The 23,927-nt window shown below is 46.5% G+C and overlaps 1 protein-coding gene across 7 annotated transcripts in view; it reads left to right on the forward strand.

Annotated features, from left to right (window-relative positions):
• KCNU1 (potassium calcium-activated channel subfamily U member 1) overlaps positions 1-23,927 on the forward strand; it is a 513,844-nt gene that overhangs the window by 171,081 nt on the left and 318,836 nt on the right. For all 7 annotated transcript variants that reach the window (XM_063925441.1, XM_063925446.1, XM_063925442.1 and 4 more), the window contains 2 exons: positions 19,657-19,759; positions 23,338-23,420. In XM_063925441.1, coding sequence (XP_063781511.1) covers positions 19,657-19,759; positions 23,338-23,420 — 186 coding nt within the window. The remainder of the gene's footprint in view (positions 1-19,656; positions 19,760-23,337; positions 23,421-23,927) is intronic.

Raw genomic sequence — 23,927 nt, forward strand, 5'->3', positions numbered from 1 at the left:
CGAAGACAGGAAGGATGTAACCGCAAAACATTTTCACCGCATTTGGTGAAGATATGTTGCGTGGTGTGAGGCCAAGAAGGCCCCTACAGAGGAATTCCAACTGGGTCGTTTCCTACATTTCCTGAAAACAGGACTGTCTATGGGCCTAAAATTAGGGTCCATTAAGGTTCAAATTTCGGCCCTGTCGAATTTCTTCCAGAAAGAACTGGCTTTAGTGCCTGACGTTCAGATGTTTGTAAAAGGGGTACTGCATATACAGCCTCCTTTTGTGCCCCAGTGGCATCTTGGGATCTCAATGTTGTTTTGAGTTTCCTAAAGTCACATTGGTTTGAACCACTCACCACTGTGGACTTAAAATATCTCACATGGAAGGTGACGATGCTATTAGCCCTGGCTTCAGCCAGGCGTGTGTCAGAATTGGCGGCTTTATCATATATAAAGCCCTTACTTAATTTTTCATTCTGACAGGGCAGAATTGAGGACTCGTCCTCAATTTCTCCTTAAGGTGTTTTCTGTTTTTCACATGAACCAACCTATTGTGGTACCTGCGGGTACTAGGGACTTGGAGGACTCCAAGTTAATTGACGTTGTCAGGGCCCTGAAAAATATGTTTCCAGGACGGCTGGAGTCAGAAAATCTGACTCGCTGTTTAGCCTGTATGCACCCAACAAGATGGGTGCTCCTGCTTCTAAGCAGACGATTGCTCGCTGGATTTGTAATACAATTCAGTTTACACATTCTGTGGCAGGCCTGCCACAGCCAAAATCTGTAAAAGCCCATTCCAAAAGGAAGGGGGCTCATCTTGGGCGACTGCCCGAGGGGTCTCGGCTTTACAACTTTGCCGAGCAGTTACTTGGTCAGGGGCAAACACGTTTGCTAAATTCTACAAATTTGATACCATGGCTGAGGAGGACATGGAGTTCTCTCATTCGGTGCTGCAGGGTCATCCGCACTCTCCCGCCCGTTTGGGAGCTTTGGTATAATCCCCATGGTCCTTACGGAGTCCCAGCATCCACTAGGACGTCAGAGAAAATAAGATTTTACTTACCGATAAATCTATTTCTCGTAGTCCGTAGTGGATGCTGGGCGCCCATCCCAAGTGCGGATTGTCTGCAATACTTGTACATAGTTATTGTTACAAAAATCGGGTTATTCTTGTTGTGAGCCGTCTTTTCAGAGGCTCCTTCGTTGTTATCATACTGTTAACTGGGTTCAGATCACAGGTTGTACGGTGTGATTGGTGTGGCTGGTATGAGTCTTACCCGGGATTCAATATCCTTCCTTATTATGCACGCTCGTCCGGGCACAGTATCCTAACTGAGGCTTGGAGGAGGGTCATAGGGGGAGGAGCCAGTGCACACCACCTGATCCTAAAGCTTTTATTATTGTGCCCTGTCTCCTGCGGAGCCGCTATATCCCCATGGTCCTTACGGAGTCCCAGCATCCACTACGGACTATGAGAAATAGATTTATCGGTAAGTAAAATCTTATTTTATAAGTCTATCATGTACAACATTGCGAAAATTTTGTTATATGAAAAACTTTGTGAAATCTTAATAAACACATTTGAAAAAAAAAAGTATACCCAGCGGAGCACTGTTCTGACTGAGGTATTATGTGCTGGTCCCAATCCTCTCTGTGTCACTCCATTCGGGCTGTCTGGGGTTGTTGTGCTGTTTCACTATCTGTGTTGTCACTGCACTGTGTGTATTAACCTAACTTTGTGTGTTTTCTGCAATAAGAATGTCTGGGAAAAATACTGTGTGTCCCTCATGTAACACTAAGTTTACACCTTCCCGAGGGGGTTCTCTGCTGTGTACCCAGTGTTCTCTCCGTTCACAGGGTAGTAGTATGCAGGAACCTGAGTGGTTAGAGTCATTCAAAACCATGATTACTAACATTAATACAGAGTTGGCTAACGCCAGAAAGGAAAGGCAGACCCTTAAACAATCTGTATATGATTTCTTGGTTAAAGCTGCTGACCACAGACAGGCTCCTCAGCCCCTTCTTATGGTCTCTCATAAACGCACTCTTCCACAGGTGCTCCAGTCTGACTCTGATACTGATATGCCAGAGCTGGATGATGGAGAGTTAGACGTGGAAGATGACAATTCTCTGACCCCGGAGGTTGAGGCCCTCATTTATGCTATTAGAGAAGTCCTCAACATACTGGATAAAAAGTCAGAACCAGAAGGGGAATTGTTTTTTAACGTAAAACCAAAATCCTCTGCCACCTTCACCATATCAAAGGAATTAAACTCCCTTTCTAAAGAAGCGTGGGTCAATCCTGACAAGAAATTCCAAACTCCTAAACGGTTACTAAATTCCTTTCCTTTTCCTCCTGAGGATAGGAAAGTATGGGAAAATCCACTGTCTCTGGATACTTCAGTGTCCAGGCTGTCAGGTAAAATTGTACTGCCTGTACCTGGGGCTATCTCTCTCAAGGACTCAGCTGACCGCAAAATTGAGACTACTCTCAAATCTATTTATATAGCGGTGGGCGTAGCTCAAAGGCCCACTATAGCTTGCGGCTGGATTTCCAGGGCCATGGTAAAATGGTCTGATAATATAATAAGGGGGTTTGACTCCCTGCCTCAGGAAGAGATCTTTACACTACTGCATCATATCCAGGATGCTGCAAATTTTATGAGTGAGGCTATTAACTCAGGGCTCTGTGGCTGTGAAACTGGTCAGTGGATGCTGATTCTAAGAAAGGTGTGGAGAATCTTCCTTTTACAGGGAATTCCTTGTTTGGGGAAGAACTGAACAAGTGGATCTCTGAGGCGACGGCGGGTAAGTCTACATATCTGCCATCGGCTGCACCTCCTGCTAGACCTCCCTACCCTGGGCCCTCTCTGCAGTCCTTTCGTGTGGCCAGATTCAGAGGCAGAGCCAGAGGCGTCTCAAATGCTGCTAGAGGAACTTGTGGCAAGTCCCACAAACCAGCAGCTGGTGGGTCTCTGTACCATGCCTCTGGATCCTCATCCACTAAGCCCTCCGCATGACAGTTGGCCCCAGTGGCAGGGCAAATTTGAGGTACTGTAGGTGCTCGCCTTCAACACTTCGTCCATTTGTGGGCACAGTCCTGCCTGGATCCTTGGGTGAGGGACCTCATATCCCAGTGGTACAGGTTGGAATTTCAAGCACTACCTCCTTCCAGATTCTTTAATTCAGGCATACCAGCTTCACCCGTAGCAAGGGTTACCTTGCAAGACACCATTCAAAAACTACTACAAACAGGGGTTGTTATCCCAGTTTCTCCTCCATTGCACAACAGGGGTTTTTACTCCAGCCTTTTTGTTGCACCAAAACCGTATGGTTCGGTATGGCCCATCTTGAACCTAAAATCCTTGAATCTGTATCTACATGTGTTCAAATTCAAGATGGAGTCCCTGAGAGCAGTGGTCTCCAGTCTGGAGAAGGGGAAGTTCCTAGTGTCCCTGGATGTCAAGGATGCTTACCTACATATCCCCATATGGCCTCCTCATCAGGCTGACCTCCGGTTCTCTATATTGGACCACCACTTCCAGTTTCAGGCCTTACCCTTTGGTCTCTTCACAGCTCCAAGGGAATTCACAAAAGTCATGGCAGAGATGATGCTGCAATTGCGCAGGATGGGAGTCAATATAGTCCCCTATTTGGATGATCTCCTGATAAAGGCGGTGTCCAGGGAACGTCTGCTACACAGCATCGACTTGACTATTCGCCTGCTTTCGGACCATGGGTGGATCCTTAATCTCCAGAAGTCTCACCTGGAACCGTCACAAAGAATTCAGTTCCTGGGAATAATACTGGGCACGGTATCTCAGAAGGTATTCCTTCCAATGGACAAGGGCCCTCATTCCGAGTTGTTCGCTCGCTAGCTGCTTTTAGCAGCTTTGCACACGCTAAGCCGCCGCCTACAGGGAGTGAATATTAGCTGTGCAGAATTGCGAACGAAAGGTTCGCAGAATTGCGAATAGAATAGCGATTAGAAATTTCTTAGCAGTTTCCGAGTAGCTCGAGACTTACTCTGCCACTGCGATCAGTTCAGTCAGTTTCGTTCCGGGTTTGACGTCACAAACACACCCAGCGTTCGCCCAGACACTCCCCCGTTTTTTCCAGAAACGCCAGCGTTTTTTCACACACACCCATAAAACGGTCAGTTTCCGCCCAGAAACACCCACTTCCTGTCAATCACACTCCGATCACCAGAACGATGAAAATTCTTCGTTACGCTGTGAGTAAAATACCAAACTTTTGTGCTAATTTACTTGGCGCAGACGCACTGCGAACATTGCGCATGCGCAGTTTGCGACTTATCGCACCGATGCGGAGAAAAAGAACGAGCGATCAACTCGGAATGAGGGCCAAGGTCTTGACTATCCAGGCTATGGTCTGCTCGGTGCTCAGACGTCGCAAGATCTCAGTTCATCTTTGCATTCGCTTACTGAGCAAGATGGTTGCCTCCTATGAGGCAATCCAGTATGGCAGATTTCATGCATGTCCATTCCAGCTGGATCTGCTGGACAAGTGGTCAAGGTCTCCCCTGCACATGTACCAGAGTATAGCTCTGTCGCCAAAAGCACGGATATCCCTGTTAATGTGGCTACATGTCTCTCACCTAGTGGAGGGTTGGAGTTTCAATACCCAGGGGTATATTTACTAAGCTCCCGATTTTGACCGAGTTGGTGTTTCTTCATCAAAGTGTCATCTCGGGAATTTACTAAACTCAAATCTCGGCAGTGATGAGGGCATTCTTATTTTTTTGGAAGGCATAGAAAAAAAATACGAATGAATACACCATCGGTCAAATACGCCTGTTATTTTATACAACTCGGTAATTTACTAAAAATTCGAATTCACAAACACTGCCGGCAATAGCCAAACACTGCCGTGAAAAAATACAAATCGTAAAAAAAAGCAGTTTTAAAATAGACCTGCTTTTTTTTTTACCGTGCTCTGATAGGCATGCACGGATCAGTGAGATCCGTGCATGTTTATCAGTGGGAAGGGGTGGGAAAGAGTTAAAAATCAGGAAAAAATATTGCGTGGGGTCCCCCCTCCTAAGCATAACCAGCCTCGGGCTCTTTGAGCCGGTCCTGGTTGTGAAAATACGGGGAAAAAATTTACAGCGGTTCCCCCATATTTTAAAAACCAGCACTGGACTCGGCGCCTGGTCCTGGTGCAAAAAATACGGGGGACAAAACACGTAGGGGTCGCCCGTATTTTTAACACCAGCACTGGGCTCCACTCTTGTGGTTGCCCCCACTTAACCTCGCAGTCTACCGCAGACCGCAAAGTTCCCACCATTGGATACAATGGAGCGCCTATGCACTATGTTGTATCTCTACAGTGCGCAGCCTGACTGACAGCTCAGGCGCGCACAGCCAATCAGGAGAGTGCCATGATGTGGCACTCCCTGATTGGCTGAAGGGACCCTCTTTGACAGCAGTCACGGGGGGTCCCGCCAGTAAACATGGGACACCTTTCAGTGCGTGGTTGGGGTTCTTCGCTTTTTTTTTTTCCAAGTACGTGGATTACAAACAGAAGAGGACCGATCTACACTGGATTGTTGTGAGTATAATTTTATTTACAGGTACCCCGTGGATTCTACGTGGAGAAGGGGACCGACTCTTCGTCTCAACATATGTAAGTATGTATGAATGTAAGTGTGCATGTATGTAATAAAGTTGTACTGTCACGGTGTGTGCGTTTTGTTTTTATTTGGGTATTTTTTTTGTAGTAGAACTACAGGTACCAGTGGGCCCGTTTTCCCCCGCTTTATTTAAGGGGTCCCCACTCCTCCAGGGTACCCCGGCCAGGGGTGACTAGTTGGTGATTTAATGCCAGGGCCACAGGGACCAATATAAAAGTGTCCCCCGGCTGTGGAATTATCTCACTGACTAGTGGAGCCCGGTGCTGATGTTAAAAATACGGGGGACCCCTACGTGTTTTGTCCCCCGTATTTTTTGCACCAGGACCAGGCGCAGAGCCCGGTGCTGGTTGTTAAAATATAGGGGAACCCCTGTTTTTCCCTGTATTATTACAACCAGGACCGGCTCAAAGAGCCCGAGGCTGGTTAGGCTTAGGAGGGGGGAACCCCACGCATTTTTTTTTTCTGTTTTTTAACACTTTAAACACTTTTTTTTAAGGTACACAATGAAGCCCTGCATGGATCTCACAGATCCGGCCGGGATTCATTGTGTTAAGTTCGGCAGTGTTTTACTAATCACTCCCGTAAAACACTGGCTGAAATTACGAATGACATCGACTTAGGAAAACACAACAATGCAGAATACGACCGCATAGTAAATGAGGCGTAATAAAACAAAAAAGTTTCAAATTATCACTCTTGATGTCATTCGTGTTTAAACTTCAACCAAATTCCGACAATTACGAATCTTAGTAAATATACCCCCCAGTCTTGGACTCGACTAACAACGGATGCCAGCCTCCGTGGTTGGGGAGCTATGACCCAGGGGGCCCAGTTCCAGGAGATAGGTCGAGTCAGGAATCTGCACTCCCAATAAAAGTCCTGGAACTCAGGGCAATTTACAATGCTTTTCTGCAAGCCTCTTATCTCCTTCAGAATCAAGTGCAGTCGGCCAATGCTTGTCAGGTCCGGGTGTTTTTGTGAATCCGTTAACCCGGAACCAACCACAGGTGTAGGTGCTGGGGTATGAAGAAAGCAGGGAGGACGAAGAAAGTTCAGTTTCATATATTTATTAAAAATAACAATTCAGTAAAGAGTTAAATGACAAGTTGTTAATCATCATATTATACTGAAGTATTGCAGGAATGGCAGAAATAATATGCAGGATAAATCTCAAAGACAAATAAAAGAAATGTTCATGGAACTGTATATAAAACAAGCTGATGAATAAATGTTGAATTGTCCAAATATAAACAAGCTTTGATGCTGAACTGCAGAATGTGTTTAACTGGGTAATGCAGACATGAAGAAATAACTGTAAGGATTTGCAATGAAGTTTTGAGAGTTAACTGAGAGGCTGTGAAGAATTATCCTTGTTATGGTAACATAGAAAATAAAAGTACTTAATTGGGTTACTTGCGGGTTCCGGAGATCACTGTGAAAACTGTAGCAGATGACAAGGTGATGAACGGGTTAAATGCAGAGTAGAACAAACGAACAGCTGAGGGTAGTGGAATCCTCCAAACTTTGTATGGTTGAAGGCAGGCAGACAAGGTAACCTCATGCAAGACTCTGGGAATCCAACTGTTTCCAGTAGGTGTGCAATTAATACCCCTTTTACACTCGCAGGAAAATCCCGGGATATTGCACGTGAACGCGCATCATCCCGGGATTCTTCTCAGTGTAAATGGGTACATGGACAATTTCCCGGGACGAGCATCCCGGGATTTCATCCCAGGTCAAAAGCAGGGTTGAACCCGGGACCGTCCCGGGAAGCTGTGTAGTGTGAAAGGGTCCGTCCCGGGATTCACTATCCCGGGACTGTTAAAAGGACTTGGATTGGAGCTTTCTTGGGCTCAGAAAAGCTGATGTCATCTTTTCTGAGCCCAAGGCCATTTCTAATGACATACTAATGCATTTGCAGGGATATCCCGGGATCAGTGTAAATGGGGCTGTCCCGGGTCGATCCCAGGTCTTAATGCAGTGTGAAAGGGGTCAGTCCCGGGAATGCATCCCGGGATGCATCCCGGGAAGCATCCCGGGAGTGACCCGGGAGTGCGAGTGTAAAAGTGGTATAACTGACAGCACAGCGGAGAGCCGGTGGATCTTTGGCAGTGAAGGCTGCAGACGGATCTCTGGGAACGGAGGCGATATCTGGACCACGGGAATCACACAGGAATGCACGGAGAGAGCTCAGAGCTAGAGCACAGCGTTGATACAACAAAGCACTGGCCCAGAGTAACATAATCCCAGCCTACTTAAAGGCAGCACAAGCACGGGATTGGCTTACACCTGCCCACAGGTGTTTTCACAAGTGCTCTGTATTACCTATTTGGTCTCCAACATGGCCGCCTCCTATACAGCAGACACACCGCAGTGCCTTAGGCCATTTGGTCCCCGCACTCCCAGTTCCCAGACTCTGCATTACCTGTGCCACTGATCACGCCGCGTCCCCACACGGGCGCACAGCACCGCGAGCAACCGCACTGGCAACGGACGAACCCCAGAAACCGCAGAGGTGAGAGACCGGTTCGTGACAGTACCCCCTCTTCTAAGGGTGGTCTCCGAACACCTTTGAACCTTATCAGGATTTTTGGAGAAGTATTTCTGTACCAGTCTTGGAGCATGAACATCTTCAGAAAAAACCCAGGATCTCTCCTCCGGACCGTAACCCTTCCAGTCGACCAAAAACTGTAAACGTCCATATCGGGAACGTGAGTCCACAATCTCTTTAACTTCAAATTCCTCATCTTGCAAAGAGTGAACTTTAGGAGATTTGGACTGGGTAGTACGGAATTTATTGAGAATCAAAGGTTTCAATAAAGATGTATGAAAGGCGTTAGGAATTCTCAAAGACGGTGGCAACTTGACTTTGTATGACACAGGATTGAGTACCTTTACAATGGGAAATGGACCAATAAACTTGGGAGCAAATTTCTTAGAAGGAACTTTGAACCTGAGATTGCGCGTAGAAATCCAAACTTGGTCTCCCACCTTGTAATTCGGTACAGCTTTACGTTTTCTATCTGCAAAAGATTTATAACGAGCGGAAGTTTTGACCAACGACTTACGCACACAACTCCAGATTCTAGATAGACGTTGAAGCTCTTGATCTGCTGCTGGAACCTCTAGGGCTGGCAATGGATGAAACTCTGGCACACGAGGATGAAAGCCGAAGTTAATATAAAAGGGCGTAGATTCTGAAGACGAATGAAAGAGATTATGAGCAAATTCTGCCAATGGAAGGTAGTCAACCCAGTCATCCTGTGAGGACGATATATATAGCCGGTGAAATGTTTCAAGGTCTTGGTTTACTCTCTCAGTTTGTCCATCTGTCTGAGGATGATATGCAGAAGAAAAATTCAACTTGACATTTAAAGATGAACAAAGCGACCTCCAGAACTTGGCCACAAACTGTGTTCCCCGATCAGAGATGATCTCTCGAGGAAGGCCATGCAACTTGAAGATTTCAGAGATGAACAATCTGGCTAGTAAAGGGGCTGATGGTAATCCAGTTAATGGAATGAAATGTGCCATTTTCGAAAATCGATCCACTATCACCCAAATGGTATTTCGCCCTTTTGATGGAGGTAGATCAGTCACGAAATCCATTGAGATATGAGTCCATGGTTGTTTGGGTATGGATAATGGATGTAATAAACCTGGTGGAGAACTTCTTGGACTCTTATGTTGGGCACATTTAGGACATGCTGCTATAAACTCTTGGACATCGGCTTTGAGACGTGGCCACCAATAAGACTGTTGAATAAATTTGAGAGTCTTTAGAACCCCAGGATGACCCATGAAGGAAGAGGAGTGAGCCCAGGTAAGCAGCCGTTTTCGAAGATTTGTGGTGACAAAGGTCTTGTCAAGATATGGAAGATACTTCAAAAGTGCACTTCTCTAACTTACAATAAAGTTGATTTTTCCTCAGACGTGTCAGTACCTCTTTAACTTGGTGACGGTGAGACTTTAGATCCTTAGAGAATATTAGGATATCATCCAGGTACACTACTAGACACTTGTAGAGAAGATCACGAAAAACTTCATTCACATAGCTTTGAAAACTGCAGGTGCATTACAAAGACCAAAAGGCATTACAAGGTATTCGTAATGCCCATCCCGGGTATTAAAAGCAGTCTTCCACTCGTCCCCTGCCCGGATGCGGATTAAATTGTAGGCCCCTCGGAGACCCAATTTTGTAAACACAGTAGCTCCCTTTACCCGATCAAATAATTCTGGAATTAAGGGTAATGGGTACTTGTTTTTCACAGTGATCTCATTGAGTCCACGGTAATCTATGCATGGTCGTAACCCACCGTCCTTCTTCTTAACGAAAAAGAATCCGGCTCCTGCAGGTGAAGAAGATGGTCTGATAAATCCTTTGGTTAGATTTTCCTGTATATAATCAGACATAGCTTGCGTCTCTGGGATGGATAGCGGATAAATTCGTCCCCTAGGAGGGGTTTTGCCCGGAACCAGGACAATTGGGCAGTCCCATTCGCGATGAGGAGGTAGAGAGTCTGCTGCTTGTTTACTGAAAACATCCGCAAAGGATTGATACACCGGAGGTAGGTCGGGAAGGCTAATTGACCGGAGAGGTACAATTGAGGCTAAACAGTCCTTGGTACAAGATTTACCCCACGAAAGGACTTCCATGGTTTGCCAATTAAGTTGAGGATTATGTTTCTGCAGCCAAGGTAAACCAAGTATCACATCTTGAGAGGCTTTGGGAATCACGTAGAAGGAGATGTATTCGGAATGGAGCACACCAACTTTCATCTTGAGACATACGGTTCGATGAGTAATTATACCATCTGGAATTCGACTTCCATCCACTGCTGTAACAGCAACTGCTGCTTCCAGAGGCATGGTTTGAACTTTAAACCGTAAGACAAAGGCTGAGGAGATGAAGTTCTCGGCTGCCCCGGAATCTAGGAGAGCTGAAACTTTCACTGTAGAACTTGGTACTTCTAATTGAATAGACAAGGTTGGCTCTTTCCCAGAACGTGATTCTAAAGTAACTCCTAGCTTAACCTCTCTTGAATAAGCTAGGAGCGAGAGTTTCCCGGTCGGAGTTTGCAGAATTTCACTAAATGTTCGGAGGACCCACAGTACATGCAGAGGTTACCCTGTCGACGACGAAGTCGTTCCTCCTATGTGAGGCGAGAGCGCCCAATCTGCATAGGTTCTTCTGTCGTTACCGGAGACTGTGATGAAGAATCTTGTCGAGGCCTAGGATGATAACGTGGACTGGATCGCTCTGCCCTGGATTTCTCTAAACATCGCTCCCTGTAGCGTAGGTCAAGTTTGTTGCAGAGAGAAATCAATTCATCCAGTTTAGTTGGCACATCCCGGATAGTTAAATCATCCTTGATTCTCTCTGAAAGTCCATTCCAAAACGCGGCGATCAGGGCCTCCTCATTCCAGTTTAACTCTGAAGACAACGTGCGAAACTGAATAATATATTGACTGACAGGACGTAAACCCTGACGTAGATGGAGAATCTCCAAAGATGCTGAGGTGGTCCTGCCTGGTTCGTCAAAGATTCTCTGGAAGGATGATACGAACTCCTTGTAATTAGAGAGGATAGGATCACCTCTTTCCCACAATGGTGATGCCCACTCCAGAGCCTGACCGGAGAGGAGGGCAATAATATATGCAACCTTAGAACGAGCTGATGGGAAACTGGCGGACAACAGTTCGAACTGGATCTCGCATTGATTCAAGAATCCTCTGCAAAGTTTTGGAGTTCCGTCAAACTTACTCGGAGAGGGTAACTGCAAGCGGGATGTAGGCAGTGTCACAGGAGAAACTGTAGTGGTAACTGGGACAACCGGAGTTGGAATCTGGACTTGAGACGTTTTAATAGCCGTATGAAGAGTCTCTAAACGGTCTGCCATAGTTTGCATAAACTGCACTATTTGTGTCTGTATAGACTCCTGGTATTCCAGACGGGAAAGGATATCTGACGTAGCACCGCCTCCTGCGAATTGGTCACTTGACGGATCCATGTGGCCAGTGCTTACTGTCAGGTCCGGGTGTTTTTGTGAATCCGTTAACCTGGAACCAACCACAGGTGTAGGTGCTGGGGTATGAAGAAAGCAGGGAGGACAAAGAAAGTTCAGTTTCATATATTTATTAAAAATAACAATTCAGTAAAGAGTTAAATGACAAGTTGTTAATCATCATATTATACTGAAGTATTGCAGGAATGGCAGAAATAATATGCAGGATAAATCTCAAAGACAAATAAAATAAATGTTCATGGAACTGTATATAAAACAAGCTGATGAATAAATGTTGAATTGTCCAAATATAAACAAGCTTTGATGCTGAACTGCAGAATGTGTTTAACTGGGTAATGCAGACATGAAGAAATAACTGTAAGGATTTGCAATGAAGTTTTGAGAGTTAACTGAGAGGCTGTGAAGAATTATCCTTGTTATGGTAACATAGAAAATAAAAGTACTTAATTGGGTTACTTGCGGGTTCCGGAGATCACTGTGAAAACTGTAGCAGATGACAAGGTGATGAACGGGTTAAATGCAGAGTAGAACAAACGAACAGCTGAGGGTAGTGGAATCCTCCAAACTTTGTATGGTTGAAGGCAGGCAGACAAGGTAACCTCATGCAAGACTCTGGGAATCCAACTGTTTCCAGTAGGTGTGCAATTAACTGACAGCACAGCGGAGAGCCGGTGGATCTTTGGCAGTGAAGGCTGCAGACGGACCTCTGGAAACGGAGGCGATATCTGGACCACGGGAATCACACAGGAATGCACGGAGAGAGCTCAGAGCTAGAGCACAGCGTTGATACAACAAAGCACTGGCCCAGAGTAACATAATCCCAGCCTACTTAAAGGCAGCACAAGCACGGGATTGGCTTACACCTGCCACCAGGTGTTTTCACAAGTGCTCTGTATTACCTATTTGGTCTCCAACATGGCCACCTCCTATACAGCAGACACACCGCAGTGCCTTAGGCCATTTGGTCCCCGCACTCCCAGTTCCCAGACTCTGCATTACCTGTGCCACTGATCACGCCACGTCCCCACACGGGCGCACAGCACCGCGAGCAACCGCACTGGCAACGGACGAACCCCAGAACCCGCAGAGGTGAGAGACCGGTTCGTGACAATGCTACTGCGGTGGCTTATATAAACCGACAGGGAGGAACAAGAATCAGGGCCGCAATGGGCGGAGGTAAACGCAAGGGCCATCTCATCCATATTCATTCTTATACAATGCCCACAGTTGTAGCGCTCATTATGCAATGTCCACTGTACTGGTAGTGCCCCTTATATAGACCACATAGTAGTGGTGCCCCTTATGCAATGCCCGTATTGCCCCCAGTAGTAATGTTGACTGTAGTAATGCCCCCAGTCATTTGGCGCCCTAGTAGCTATGCCCCCAGTGGTAATGCCCCTGCAGTTATGACCCCAGTAGTTTACCGCCCCCCTTTAGTTTAGCCTCCCAGTGGTAATGCCCCCAGTAGTTTGCCTGCTTGTAGTTAAACCACCAGTAGTAATGCCCCCCTGTAGTTTTCCCCATTGTAGTTTAGCCCCTGTAGTTATGCCCCCCTTGTAGTTTAGCCCCCAGTAGTAATGCCCCTAGTAGTTTGGCCCCTGTAGTTATCCCCCAGTAGTTTGGCCCCTGTAGTTATCCCCCAGTAGTTTGGCCCTTGTAGTTATGCCCCCAGTAGTTTGGCCCCCCTGTAGTTTAGCCCCCAAGTAGTAATGCCTCTGTAGTTAAGCCGCCAGTAGTAATGCCCCTGTAGTTACGCCGCCAGTAGTAATGCCCTCCTGTAGTATGCCCCCAGTAGTTAGCCCCTTTGTAGTTAGCCCCCAGTAATAATGTACCCCAGTAGTTTTCCCCCAGTAGATGCCCCCCAGTAATAATGTCCCCCAGTAGTTTGCCCCCAGTAGATGCCCCCCAGCAGGGACGTGCAGTCAGGGGAGGCGGTGCCTCCCCTGTCATTAATTATTAAAATAATATAAAGAAGACACTTATGACACATATTCTGTGTCATACGTAACTTCTTTACATTGTCCTAACCATTTTAATGATGATTAGTTGTTTGGAAGGCACTGATAGCAGTGCCTCCCGTAAACAATAGGTACAGATTAAAGCAGGGAGAGGGGGGGACAAGCACTGGGCTGTGAAAGCCCATTAAAACCAGCGGGGAAAAGCGGCACTTATACAAGTACCTCGTTGATAGGGGAAACCCGCCCCTGTCAACGAGGCAGATGTGATTGGACAGCGGATCCAGTGCTGGATCTGCTGGTCCAATCACCCTTATGCGGCGGGCGGAAGCAATGGCGGAATCCAGCGATACTGTAGCGCGGCCGGCGGGGTGAAGAGGCAGCGGGACCCGGCGGCTGGCGCTGCTGTGGAGCCGGCGGGGTGAAGAGGCAGCGGGACCCGGCGGCCGGCGCTGCTGTGGAGCCGGCGGGGTGAAGAGGCAGCGGGACCCGGCGGCCGGCGCTACTGTGGAGCTATCACCACAGTTACAGTACCGCGGCTGGCGGGGTGAAGAGGCAGCGGGACCCGGCGTTGAGGAGGGCGCTGCGGTGGACCATCAGTATCTACATCGTCGCAGCCACCCGCTGTGCGTGGATGCCGCTGGGTGTCCTCCTGCTCCCAGCCCTCCCGCGATGCTAGGGAACTGGGGGAGGCAGTGGTGGATTGCCCTCCCCCCTGCCTCTCAAATATATATATATATATATTTATATATATATACAGTGTTCGAAGTGAGGCGGTATGGTATACCACCACTTCTTCCACTGACCCTGAAATTAAAGTGCAGCAGGAGGCGAGGGAAGTGGCCATCCTGCTACACATGGTGCGCTCGTCCATGCTCGGCGGCCGTCGGCTGTGTAGAGCGCTGTACTAGCTCACAGCCGCCCGCCGCTTACCACCACCGCCCGCCGCTTACCACCACCGCTCGCCGCTCACCGCCCGCTGCTCACCACCGCCAGCCACCAGTCGCTCACTGCAGCCAGCCGCCACCCGCAACAAATGGCGGTCAGAGGGACCTCACCGCCGCTGCCTATTGGTGCCTCCACCAACCACAGTCAGGTAATGTTCCTCTGCTGTCACCCTCTCTCCCTGTCATTACTGTCCCTGTCCCTATTGTCACTCTCTCTCTCCCTGCTGTCACTGTCGTCATTCTCTCTCCCTGCTGTTACTCTCGTCACTCTCTCTCCCTGTCGTCACTCTCTCTCCCTGTTGTCACTCTCTCTCCATCCGTGTCCCTGCTGTCACTCTGGCTGTCCCTGCTGTCACAATTTCAGCTCATTCAGTGTGCTACAATGTGAATTTCGGCTCATTCAGTGTGCTACAATGTGAATTTTGGCTCATACAGTGTGCTACAATGTGAGTTTCAGCTCATTCAGTGTGCTACAATGTGAGTTTCGGCTCATTCAGTGTGCTACAATGTGAATGTGTGCTACAATGTGAATTTCGGCTCATTCAGTGGGCTACAATGTGAATTTCGGCTCAATCAGTGTGCTACAATGTGAATTTTGGCTCATTCAGTGTGCTACAATGTGAGTTTTGGCTCATTCAGTGTGCTACAATGTGAATTTCGGCTCATTCAGTGTGCTACAATGTGAATTTCGGCTCATTCAGTGTGCTACAATGTGAATTTCGGCTCATTCAGTGTGCTACAATGTGAGTTTTGGCTCATTCAGTGTGCTACAATGTGAATTTTGGCTCATTCAGTGTGCTACAATGTGAATTTCGTCTCATTCAGTGTGCTACAATGTGAATTTCGGCTCATTCAGTGTGCTACAATGTGAGTTTTGGCTCATTCAGTGTGCTACAATGTGAATTTTGGCTCATTCAGTGTGCTACAATATGAGTTTTGGCTCATTCAGTGTGCTACAAAGTGAGTTTCGGCTCATTCAGTGTGCTACAATGTGAATTTCGGCTCATTCAGTGTGCTACAATGTGAATTTCGGCTCATTCAGTGTGCTACAATGTGAATTTCGGCTCATTCAGTGTGCTACAATGTGAGTTTTGGCTCATTCAGTGTGCTACAATGTGAGTTTTGGCTCATTCAGTGTGCTACAATGTGAGTTTCGGCTCATTCAGTGTGCTACAATGTGAATTTCGGCTCATTCAGTGTGCTACAATGTGAATTTCGGCTCATTCAGTGTGCTACAATGTGAATTTCGGCACATTCCGTGTGGTACAATGTGAATTTCGTCTCATACAGTGTGCTACAATGTGAATTTCGGCTCATACAGTGTGCTACAATGTGAATTTCGTCTCATTTAGTGTGCTACAATGTGAATTTTGGCTCATTCAACGTGCTACAATGTGAATTTCGGCACATTCAGTGTGCTACAATGTGAATTTCGGCTCGTACCGTGTGCTATAATGTGAATTTCAGCTCGTACCGTGTGGTATAAGGTGAAAGGGACACCCCCCTTTTGGGTGACCACGCCCCCTTTTGGGTGACCATGCCCCCTTATCTGGGGCGCACGCATAATTGCGTCCTTAACTTTTCCATACCCCCGCTTCAAAATTTCCACTTCGACCACTGTGTGTGTGTGTGTACACGTGTGTGTGTGTGTGTGTGTGTGTGTATATATATATATATATATATATAGATATATATATATATATAGATATATATATAAAAAAAAAATTCTCAGTGCCTCCCCAGCCAGTGACCTCACCGCACGCCACTGCCCCCCAGTAATAATGTCCTCCAGTAGTTTGCCCCCAGTAGTAATGCCCCCTAGGAGGTTGCCCCCAATAGATGACCCCCCAGTAGTAATGTCCCCAGTAGATGCCCCCCAGTAATAATGCCCCCAGTAGATGGCCCCCAGTAAAAATGTCCCCCAGTAGCTGCCCCCAGTAGCATTGCCCCAATAGATGACCCCCCAATAGTAATGCCCTCAGTAGATGCCCCCCAGTAGTAATGCCCCCCAGTAGTAATGCCCCCCAGTAGATGCTCTCCCAGTAATAATGCCCCCAGTAGTAATGCCCCCCCCACCCAGTAGTAATGTCCTTTGTTGATGCCCCCAGTAGTAATGCCCCTTGTTGATGCCCCCCAGTAGTAATGCCCCCAGTAGATGCTCCCCCAGTAATAATGCCCCCCCCACCCAGTAGTAATGTCCCTTGTTGATGCCCCCAGTAGTAATGCCCCCAGTAGATGCTCCCCCAGTAATAATGCCCCCAGTAGTAATGCCCCCCCAGTAGTAATGCCTTTTGTTGATGCCCCCAATAGTAATGTCCCCCCCGTAGTTTGCCCCCAGTAGATGCCCCCGCTGCACTGAGGAAGAGAAAACACAACATACTTACCAAGCCCCGTTCCCAGACCGCTGCAGTCCTACTCCTCTTGGCGTCCTCTCCTCAGCACTATGAGAGAGACGTCATGGCTGACGTCTCTCCCATAGCGCACGCCGCACAGTGACAGCGCCGGAAGCCGGAGCTCAGTACTAAGCTCCGGCCTCCGGCTGCTGCTGTGCAGGGAGACGGGCGCCCGCTGGTAACACAATCTCAGCGGGCGCCCGTCATCTCCCTGTGCGGCGCCGGGAGGACGACGACGGAGGGATGGGGGATGGACGGAGGGACTGGGGACGGAGGCCACAAACGACAGGGGGGGCACGGGCCCGAGTGGCCCCCCCCCCCTGGATCCGCCACTGTACACAGACTCCGCAACTGACTAATGGTGCCCATACACTTGTGCGATTGCATTCAACGTGATATCGGGCCCGATTTCCCTTGAAGTTCACCTAGAGATAAATCGCATTGAAAGTGCATTTTTTGAGCATACAATCTTGCGATTTATTGCATGCCCTTTACGACCGGAAATTAGGTTAATGTTCTCTTGTCTCGTTCTCGTCTTCTTGTATTCTCGGTCTTGTCTTTGTTGTCCTTTCTACCAACAGATAACTCTGGTCATCTCGGGGGTAAGCTCGTACTGTTGTCAGTGGCATAAGTCCTGGCGGGCATCCCAGTACTGATAGGCGAATAAAGTCTTAAGGGAAAAGCAGCTCTTATAGACATGAAGACCTACTGAGTGCACTCTACGAGTCTTACACCTTGCTGTCTGGGGTTATTGTCCAGAAGATAGACCACTTGTCAAGTTCACCCAATTATCACCTGCAATCACCCAGTTTTCTGCATCATCCAGTCTAGTTATATCCCTCAGATAATAACACTCTGTCTCTCTACCTGTCGCCTTTCTTTCTTTCTTTCTTTCTTTCTTTCTTTCTTTCTTTCTTTCTTTCTTTCTTTCTCTCTCTATCCCAACCATCTCTTTTTCGCTCTCTCGTGACTCTACCTGCCCTACTGTGTAAAAGGGGACTCTATCTGCCGTAATGTGTAAAACGGGGCTCTACCTGCCGTAATGTGTAAAAGGGGACTCTACCTGCCATAATGTGTAAAAGGGGACTCTACCTGCTGTAATGTGTAAAAAGGGACTCTACCTGGAGTCATGTATAAAAGGGGACTCTACCTCCCGTAATTTGAATAATGTAGACTACTGTGCGGCGGAATATGAATTGGTATTATTTTGTGACCATGCCCCTTCCCCATTAAGCCTACCCTTACATTTTTTATGCACGCCTACGCCGCGCACTAGCCCTATTTTAAATGTGGGGAAGGGGGCACCAATTATTTTTCTGGCACAGGGCATCAAAATGTTTATTTACGGCTTTGAAAGAATGTTTTAGAACTGATTGAGTTTTCAATGCATAGATTTATGTTTAATAAGTTGTTACTGGTGGTGCAATGTCCCTTTATTTTTGAGGTTTTTGGTTTACACTACAGTACTGTATGTGTTTAAATTAATTGAACTTGGATTTTATATCTTTATATACAAAGTGTATTGCTATCATGTCATCTTGTTCACAGTGTTATAATGTATGTTGTAATCATGGGTAATTATCTATAAATTAAATTTTCTTTCGATGTGTTTATGTAAATGTTGGCATAGCCAGGATGAGTTTGGTTCCCATAGCTGCCCCTTGTGTTTGTAGTTAATATGTGCCTTGTAATGTTGAAAAGGTAGAACGTCCTTCTCTGCTGCATTCAGTGAACCAAACAATGCAAAGAATTTCTCTTTACAGAACATGTGATTCATATTAACACAAATAAAGTGACTTGGCTAAATAATCTACTCCCACTTCTTCACCAAACCCAGCCAACTCTCCTCCTAACCCTCTAGTCTATGCTCACTGTCTACCCCTTCTGTGTCACAATGGGCTGTCAGCCCTCCACCTTTTAGATTGCAAGCTCGCAAGAGCAGGGCCTTCTTTGCTCATGTGCCCTTCCTTTTCTTAATTAACATATCTTATGCTCCATACTCCCTTTGAGGGCACCTAACCCCGGGTTTTCTATACCGGTCCTATATCGTCTTGAACTGTAAGTGCTGTTTTCTTGTTTGCTCATTTGATGTACTGTGTAATGGGTGCTGCAGATCCCTTGTGGGTCCCTATACATAGAGGATAACAATAATAATAATAATAATAATAATAATAATAATAATACTCAAACTTAAAACTTTTCTTAATTAAATCTAGCAAGCTGTATGTTATGTACATAAAGGAAGACACTAGAAAGGTATATTTTGCTATATTCTATCAATCTTGGGACACACCTTGCCTACTCTCACAGAATTCCTGACAGATTCCAAAATTTCACAGACAGACAGACTCCTGAGAGAATAGACTAGCTTACTGCATCTGTAAATGTCCAACAAAGAATGTGATCCTTGGGTTCAGTGACAGTAAATCACATCAGCGTAGTCCTACCCTCACTAAACAATTCATGGAAGTAGACCGCTGGACCGTGGCCTCAATGGCATCTCCAAACTATACAGTACTAAAAAACATGTCAAATATGTTGTTTAATTTAACACTCATTTACATTTTTTTAGTGTATAATTTAACTGTATTTTCTTTCTCTAAATTGTTTTGTTACACCAGTGTCTCTAAATTGTTTTGTTATACCAGTGTTCCAAGTTCCAGATCCTCCAACATACGGTGTGTTTCTTTATTTTAGAATCCTACCCACTCTTGAATTAGAAGCTTTGATCAAATGTAACATACAATCCACCTTTTTCCATGGATCTGTACTAGACCACAAAGACCTAATCAGAGTCAAGGTGAGACTTCCCTTTGTGAGTTACTGTATGTTAAACAATGATAATGGTTGGATAGTGGATAGCAAGAAACGTTTCCCCTCGCTGACTGCATCAGTTGTCTTCGCAAGGGGATGTAATCTACCATATATACTCGAGTATAAGTCAACCCGAATATAAGCCGAGGCACCTAATTTTACCACAAAAACCTGGGAAAACTTATTGACTCGAGTATAAGCCTAGAGTGGGAAATGCAGCTCTAGCCGTACACAGCCCTCACACTGCCAGATATGCCCCCACAGTGCCAGATATGCCCTCACACTGCCAGATATGCCCCCTCAGTGCCAGATATGCCCTCATAGTGCCAGATATGCCCCCTCACAGTGCCAGATATGCCCCCTCAGTGCCAGATATGCCCTCATAGTGCCAGATATGCCCCCTCAGTGCCAGATATGCCCCCTCAGTGCCAGATATGCCCCCTCAGTGCCAGATATGCCCTCATAGTGCCAGATATGCCCCCCTCATAGTGCCAGATATGCCCCCCTCATAGTGCCAGATATGCCCCCTCAGTGCCAGATATGCCCTCACACTGCCAGATATGCCCCCACAGTGCCAGATATGCCCTCACACTGCCAGATATGCCCCCTCAGTGCCAGATATGCCCTCATAGTGCCAGATATGCCCCCTCACAGTGCCAGATATGCCCCCCTCATAGTGCCAGATATGCCCCCCTCATAGTGCCAGATATGCCCCCTCATAGTGCCATATATGCCCCCTCAGTGCCAGATATGCCCACATAGTGCCAGATATGCCCCCCTCATAGTGCCAGATATGCCCCCTCAGTGCCAGATATGCCCTCATAGTGCCAGATATGCCCCCTCAGTGCCAGATATGCCCCCCTCATAGTGCCAGATATGCCCCCTCAGTGCCAGATATGCCCTCATAGTGCCAGATATGCCCCCTCAGTGCCAGATATGCCCCCCTCATAGTGCCAGATATGCCCCCTCAGTGCCAGATATGCCCTCATAGTGCCAGATATGCCCCCTCAGTGCCAGATATGCCCTCATAGTGCCAGATATGCCCCCTCAGTGCCAGTTACTTACCTTCCGCCGCTCCCGCACTGTCTTGTGAAGGAGGGACACGGAGGGCACAACGCGCGCCTCTCCTGTGTCCCTCCTGCGTCTCCGGCGGCCGCGGCGGGTCTGTTAAATGAAGTGCTGGTTCGTGAGCCAATCAGAGCTCACGAACGGGAACTTCCTTTAATAGATCCGCCGCTGCCGCCGGAGATGCAGAGGGGACACAGGAGAGGTGCGCGCTGTGCCCTCCGTGTCCCTCTTTCACACTGCACTGACTGCCCTCCGTGTCCACACTCCTTCCCTGCACTGACTCGAGTATAAGCCGAGGGGGCTTTTTCAGCACAAAAAAAAGTGCTGAAAAAGTCGGCTTATACTCGAGTATATACGGTATATGAAATGAGCCAATATCACTGAGAATGCAGCCCATGAATCCATGGGGAAGTAATGACATGGGATATTTTATTTTACAGAGAGAGCTATAAACAGTGTTAAATTAATGTATCAACTATTTAAGCCCTTACAATAAACTGAACACTGCTAAAAAAAAAAAAAATCAGCATTTGCCTTTTATATACTTTATTCAATCGATTTACTTGGTTTTCTTTAGACATAGTGCCTGTCTTTTGGCATCATAATCTGTTTTCTAAGATTAACAGTATTTTCGAATGAAAAAAAATTGGAGATAAATTGTTGATAATTGCCAGAGAAACATAACTCTTATTATTTATTCTCTTTGAATTCTAAGTGCTACAGCCTATAGACACCAGGATGCACCTGGCTCACATACTGTATTTCAGAGGGCCACTGGATTGCCTGCTAGTGCTCTCATATACAACCTAGGTGATAGACAGGAAGCACCAGCTATGTGATCATTAATGTTTCCTATATTATAAGAGTTAAACTGGTGATACTCAATGTATCTCTACAATATTCTCTCTACCTTAGCACCCATAGGGGGTCTATTTATCATCCCTTAATTTCTACAGAAGTAGGTGAAAATTAACAGTTTCACCTACTTTTGTAAAAATTAAGTATCAGTGCCATACATTATAAAGGTAACGCAGGAGATAGCACAGATATCTCCTGTTTACCTTTCAGTCCTGATTTGGCCCGCTGTCTCCATGCACTAGTATGGGGACCAAAATTCATCAAGATCCAAAAATACAAAATGTTCAGAGTTTGATTGCAGGAACACGTGCCATCTTAAACGGCCTTTTGGCCCCACATCCCCGCTCCTTCCTATGGGAAGGAGGTCCTGGGTTGTGAAGGGGATACTCCCCTCTGCCCCTTTTTGCTCCTTCTGCACATGGGGGGTAATTCAGACCTGATCGCTAGGGTGAGTTGTTTGCATCCCTGCAATCGGGTAATTGCCTCCTCCCCTGTGTGTGTGTGTGTGTATGTGTGTGTGTGTGTGTGTGTGTGTGTGTGTGTGAGAGCTGACGTCAGAAATCCTCCCACAAAACGCCGGGTCCCTCCTGCATTTTTCCGGACACTCCCTAGAAACGGTCAGTGGGCACCCAAAAACGCCCTCTTCCTGTCAATCTCCTTGCGTTTGCCGGTGTGTTTGAAATTTTTGCACCATCCCGTTGCTGACCGGCAATCCCCATTGCTGCGGTCCGTCGCGCCTGCGCATTGCGGTGCATATGCATGCGCAGTTCAGACCTGATCACAGCCTGTGAGAAAACGCACAGCAGCGATCAGGTGTGAATCGTGCCCATGTCACACATGTAGCACTTCTGAGTCAGACTCTGCAGTACAAAGTTTCACAGCTACTAAAGTAGAGGTGACAGTAATCGTGGGGACAGATGATCTTCGAATCACCTGTCCTGCACCAGACCAATGTTGAAATGCTCTGGTGATTTTGTATACACTGCTGCTACTCGCAGCAAGTTGGATACTTAATTATTGGGTAACAACCATCTCCAAATAATTAACATGTTGCCCCTTAGTCTTACAGCACAAGTTTTATTACTTTTCATGTCAACACATGCCATAACAGGTACAGAAGGAGGTGGGTTCTGGACACTTTCAGGTCCGAGACCCCATCTCATCATTAACTGGAGACCTTGGGCCGGATGTAATGACGCCCGAGATCGCCGGAGGTGCGAGATGGCGGCCAATCTCTGACTTTTTTTTAAAGGGGCAATCACTTACAAGCATGGTTTTGCCTTGTAAATGCTTGCCCCTTTAAAAAGAATCTGAGATCTGCCGGTATCTCGCACCTCCGGGCATCATTACATTCGGCCTCTGATCTCCTTGATAGTATAAAAATCTGAACACAAAAAAAATAATTTCCTACTTATTTTCCACATTCCCTTTACATTTTTCAAGTTCTAGTGAGGAGTGCACTCTTACATTTTACCTCATTGTATGTTCCTGTATTGTTCTTAGCAAACAAGACATTGCTCAACTACAGTAAAAGAATATCATTGATTTATTTAGCACAAATAGTATGTAGTACTCTGTGAGTGACAGGTGCAAAATCCACACAACAACATTCTTACTATCTTCATATCATGCTGCCAGATGGAAAACGTGGATGCTGTCTTGGTGTTCGCTAACAGATATTGTTCAAACCCAGATCATGAAGATGCCACAAACATCAGGAGGTAAGAACTCCCCTCTCCCCTGGGTGTTTATAGAGTATAAAAGTCTTTAGATCCCATATAAAAAAGGTTCATTGTGCAAGTCTATGAATGTACCGAGACCATCTGGAACCTTTTCTTAAATTCGAAGAAGTATCTAATGTTCTTTGTACTTCTTGTTTCAGGGTCCTGCTTTCCTCTGCAGTCTTTATGTCTCTAGATATCTTTATTGTTCCTCTAAATCTCTTTGTCTTTAGAGAGTGCCACTCTCAATATATACAGTATATAGAACAAAGAGAGAAAGGAATATGATAGTGTAATACTGTTTTAATGTAAAATTCCAAACATTAAAAATCATCAATAAAAATAGATCATGTGCAAGTTAAGACTCCTACTAGATGGTTGTGAGACGCAAGGCCTCAATCAGCGTATTTGGGTATAGATGGTATAGACCGAGCAATCTCCATACAAACTGTAATTTTGGTTGCCGTCTCAGTCCTCTGGTAGTCACACAGCCTCCTTCACCATCAT

Source organism: Pseudophryne corroboree, chromosome 6, assembly GCF_028390025.1.
Source record: "Pseudophryne corroboree isolate aPseCor3 chromosome 6, aPseCor3.hap2, whole genome shotgun sequence".
Classification (NCBI taxonomy): domain Eukaryota; kingdom Metazoa; phylum Chordata; class Amphibia; order Anura; family Myobatrachidae; genus Pseudophryne; species Pseudophryne corroboree.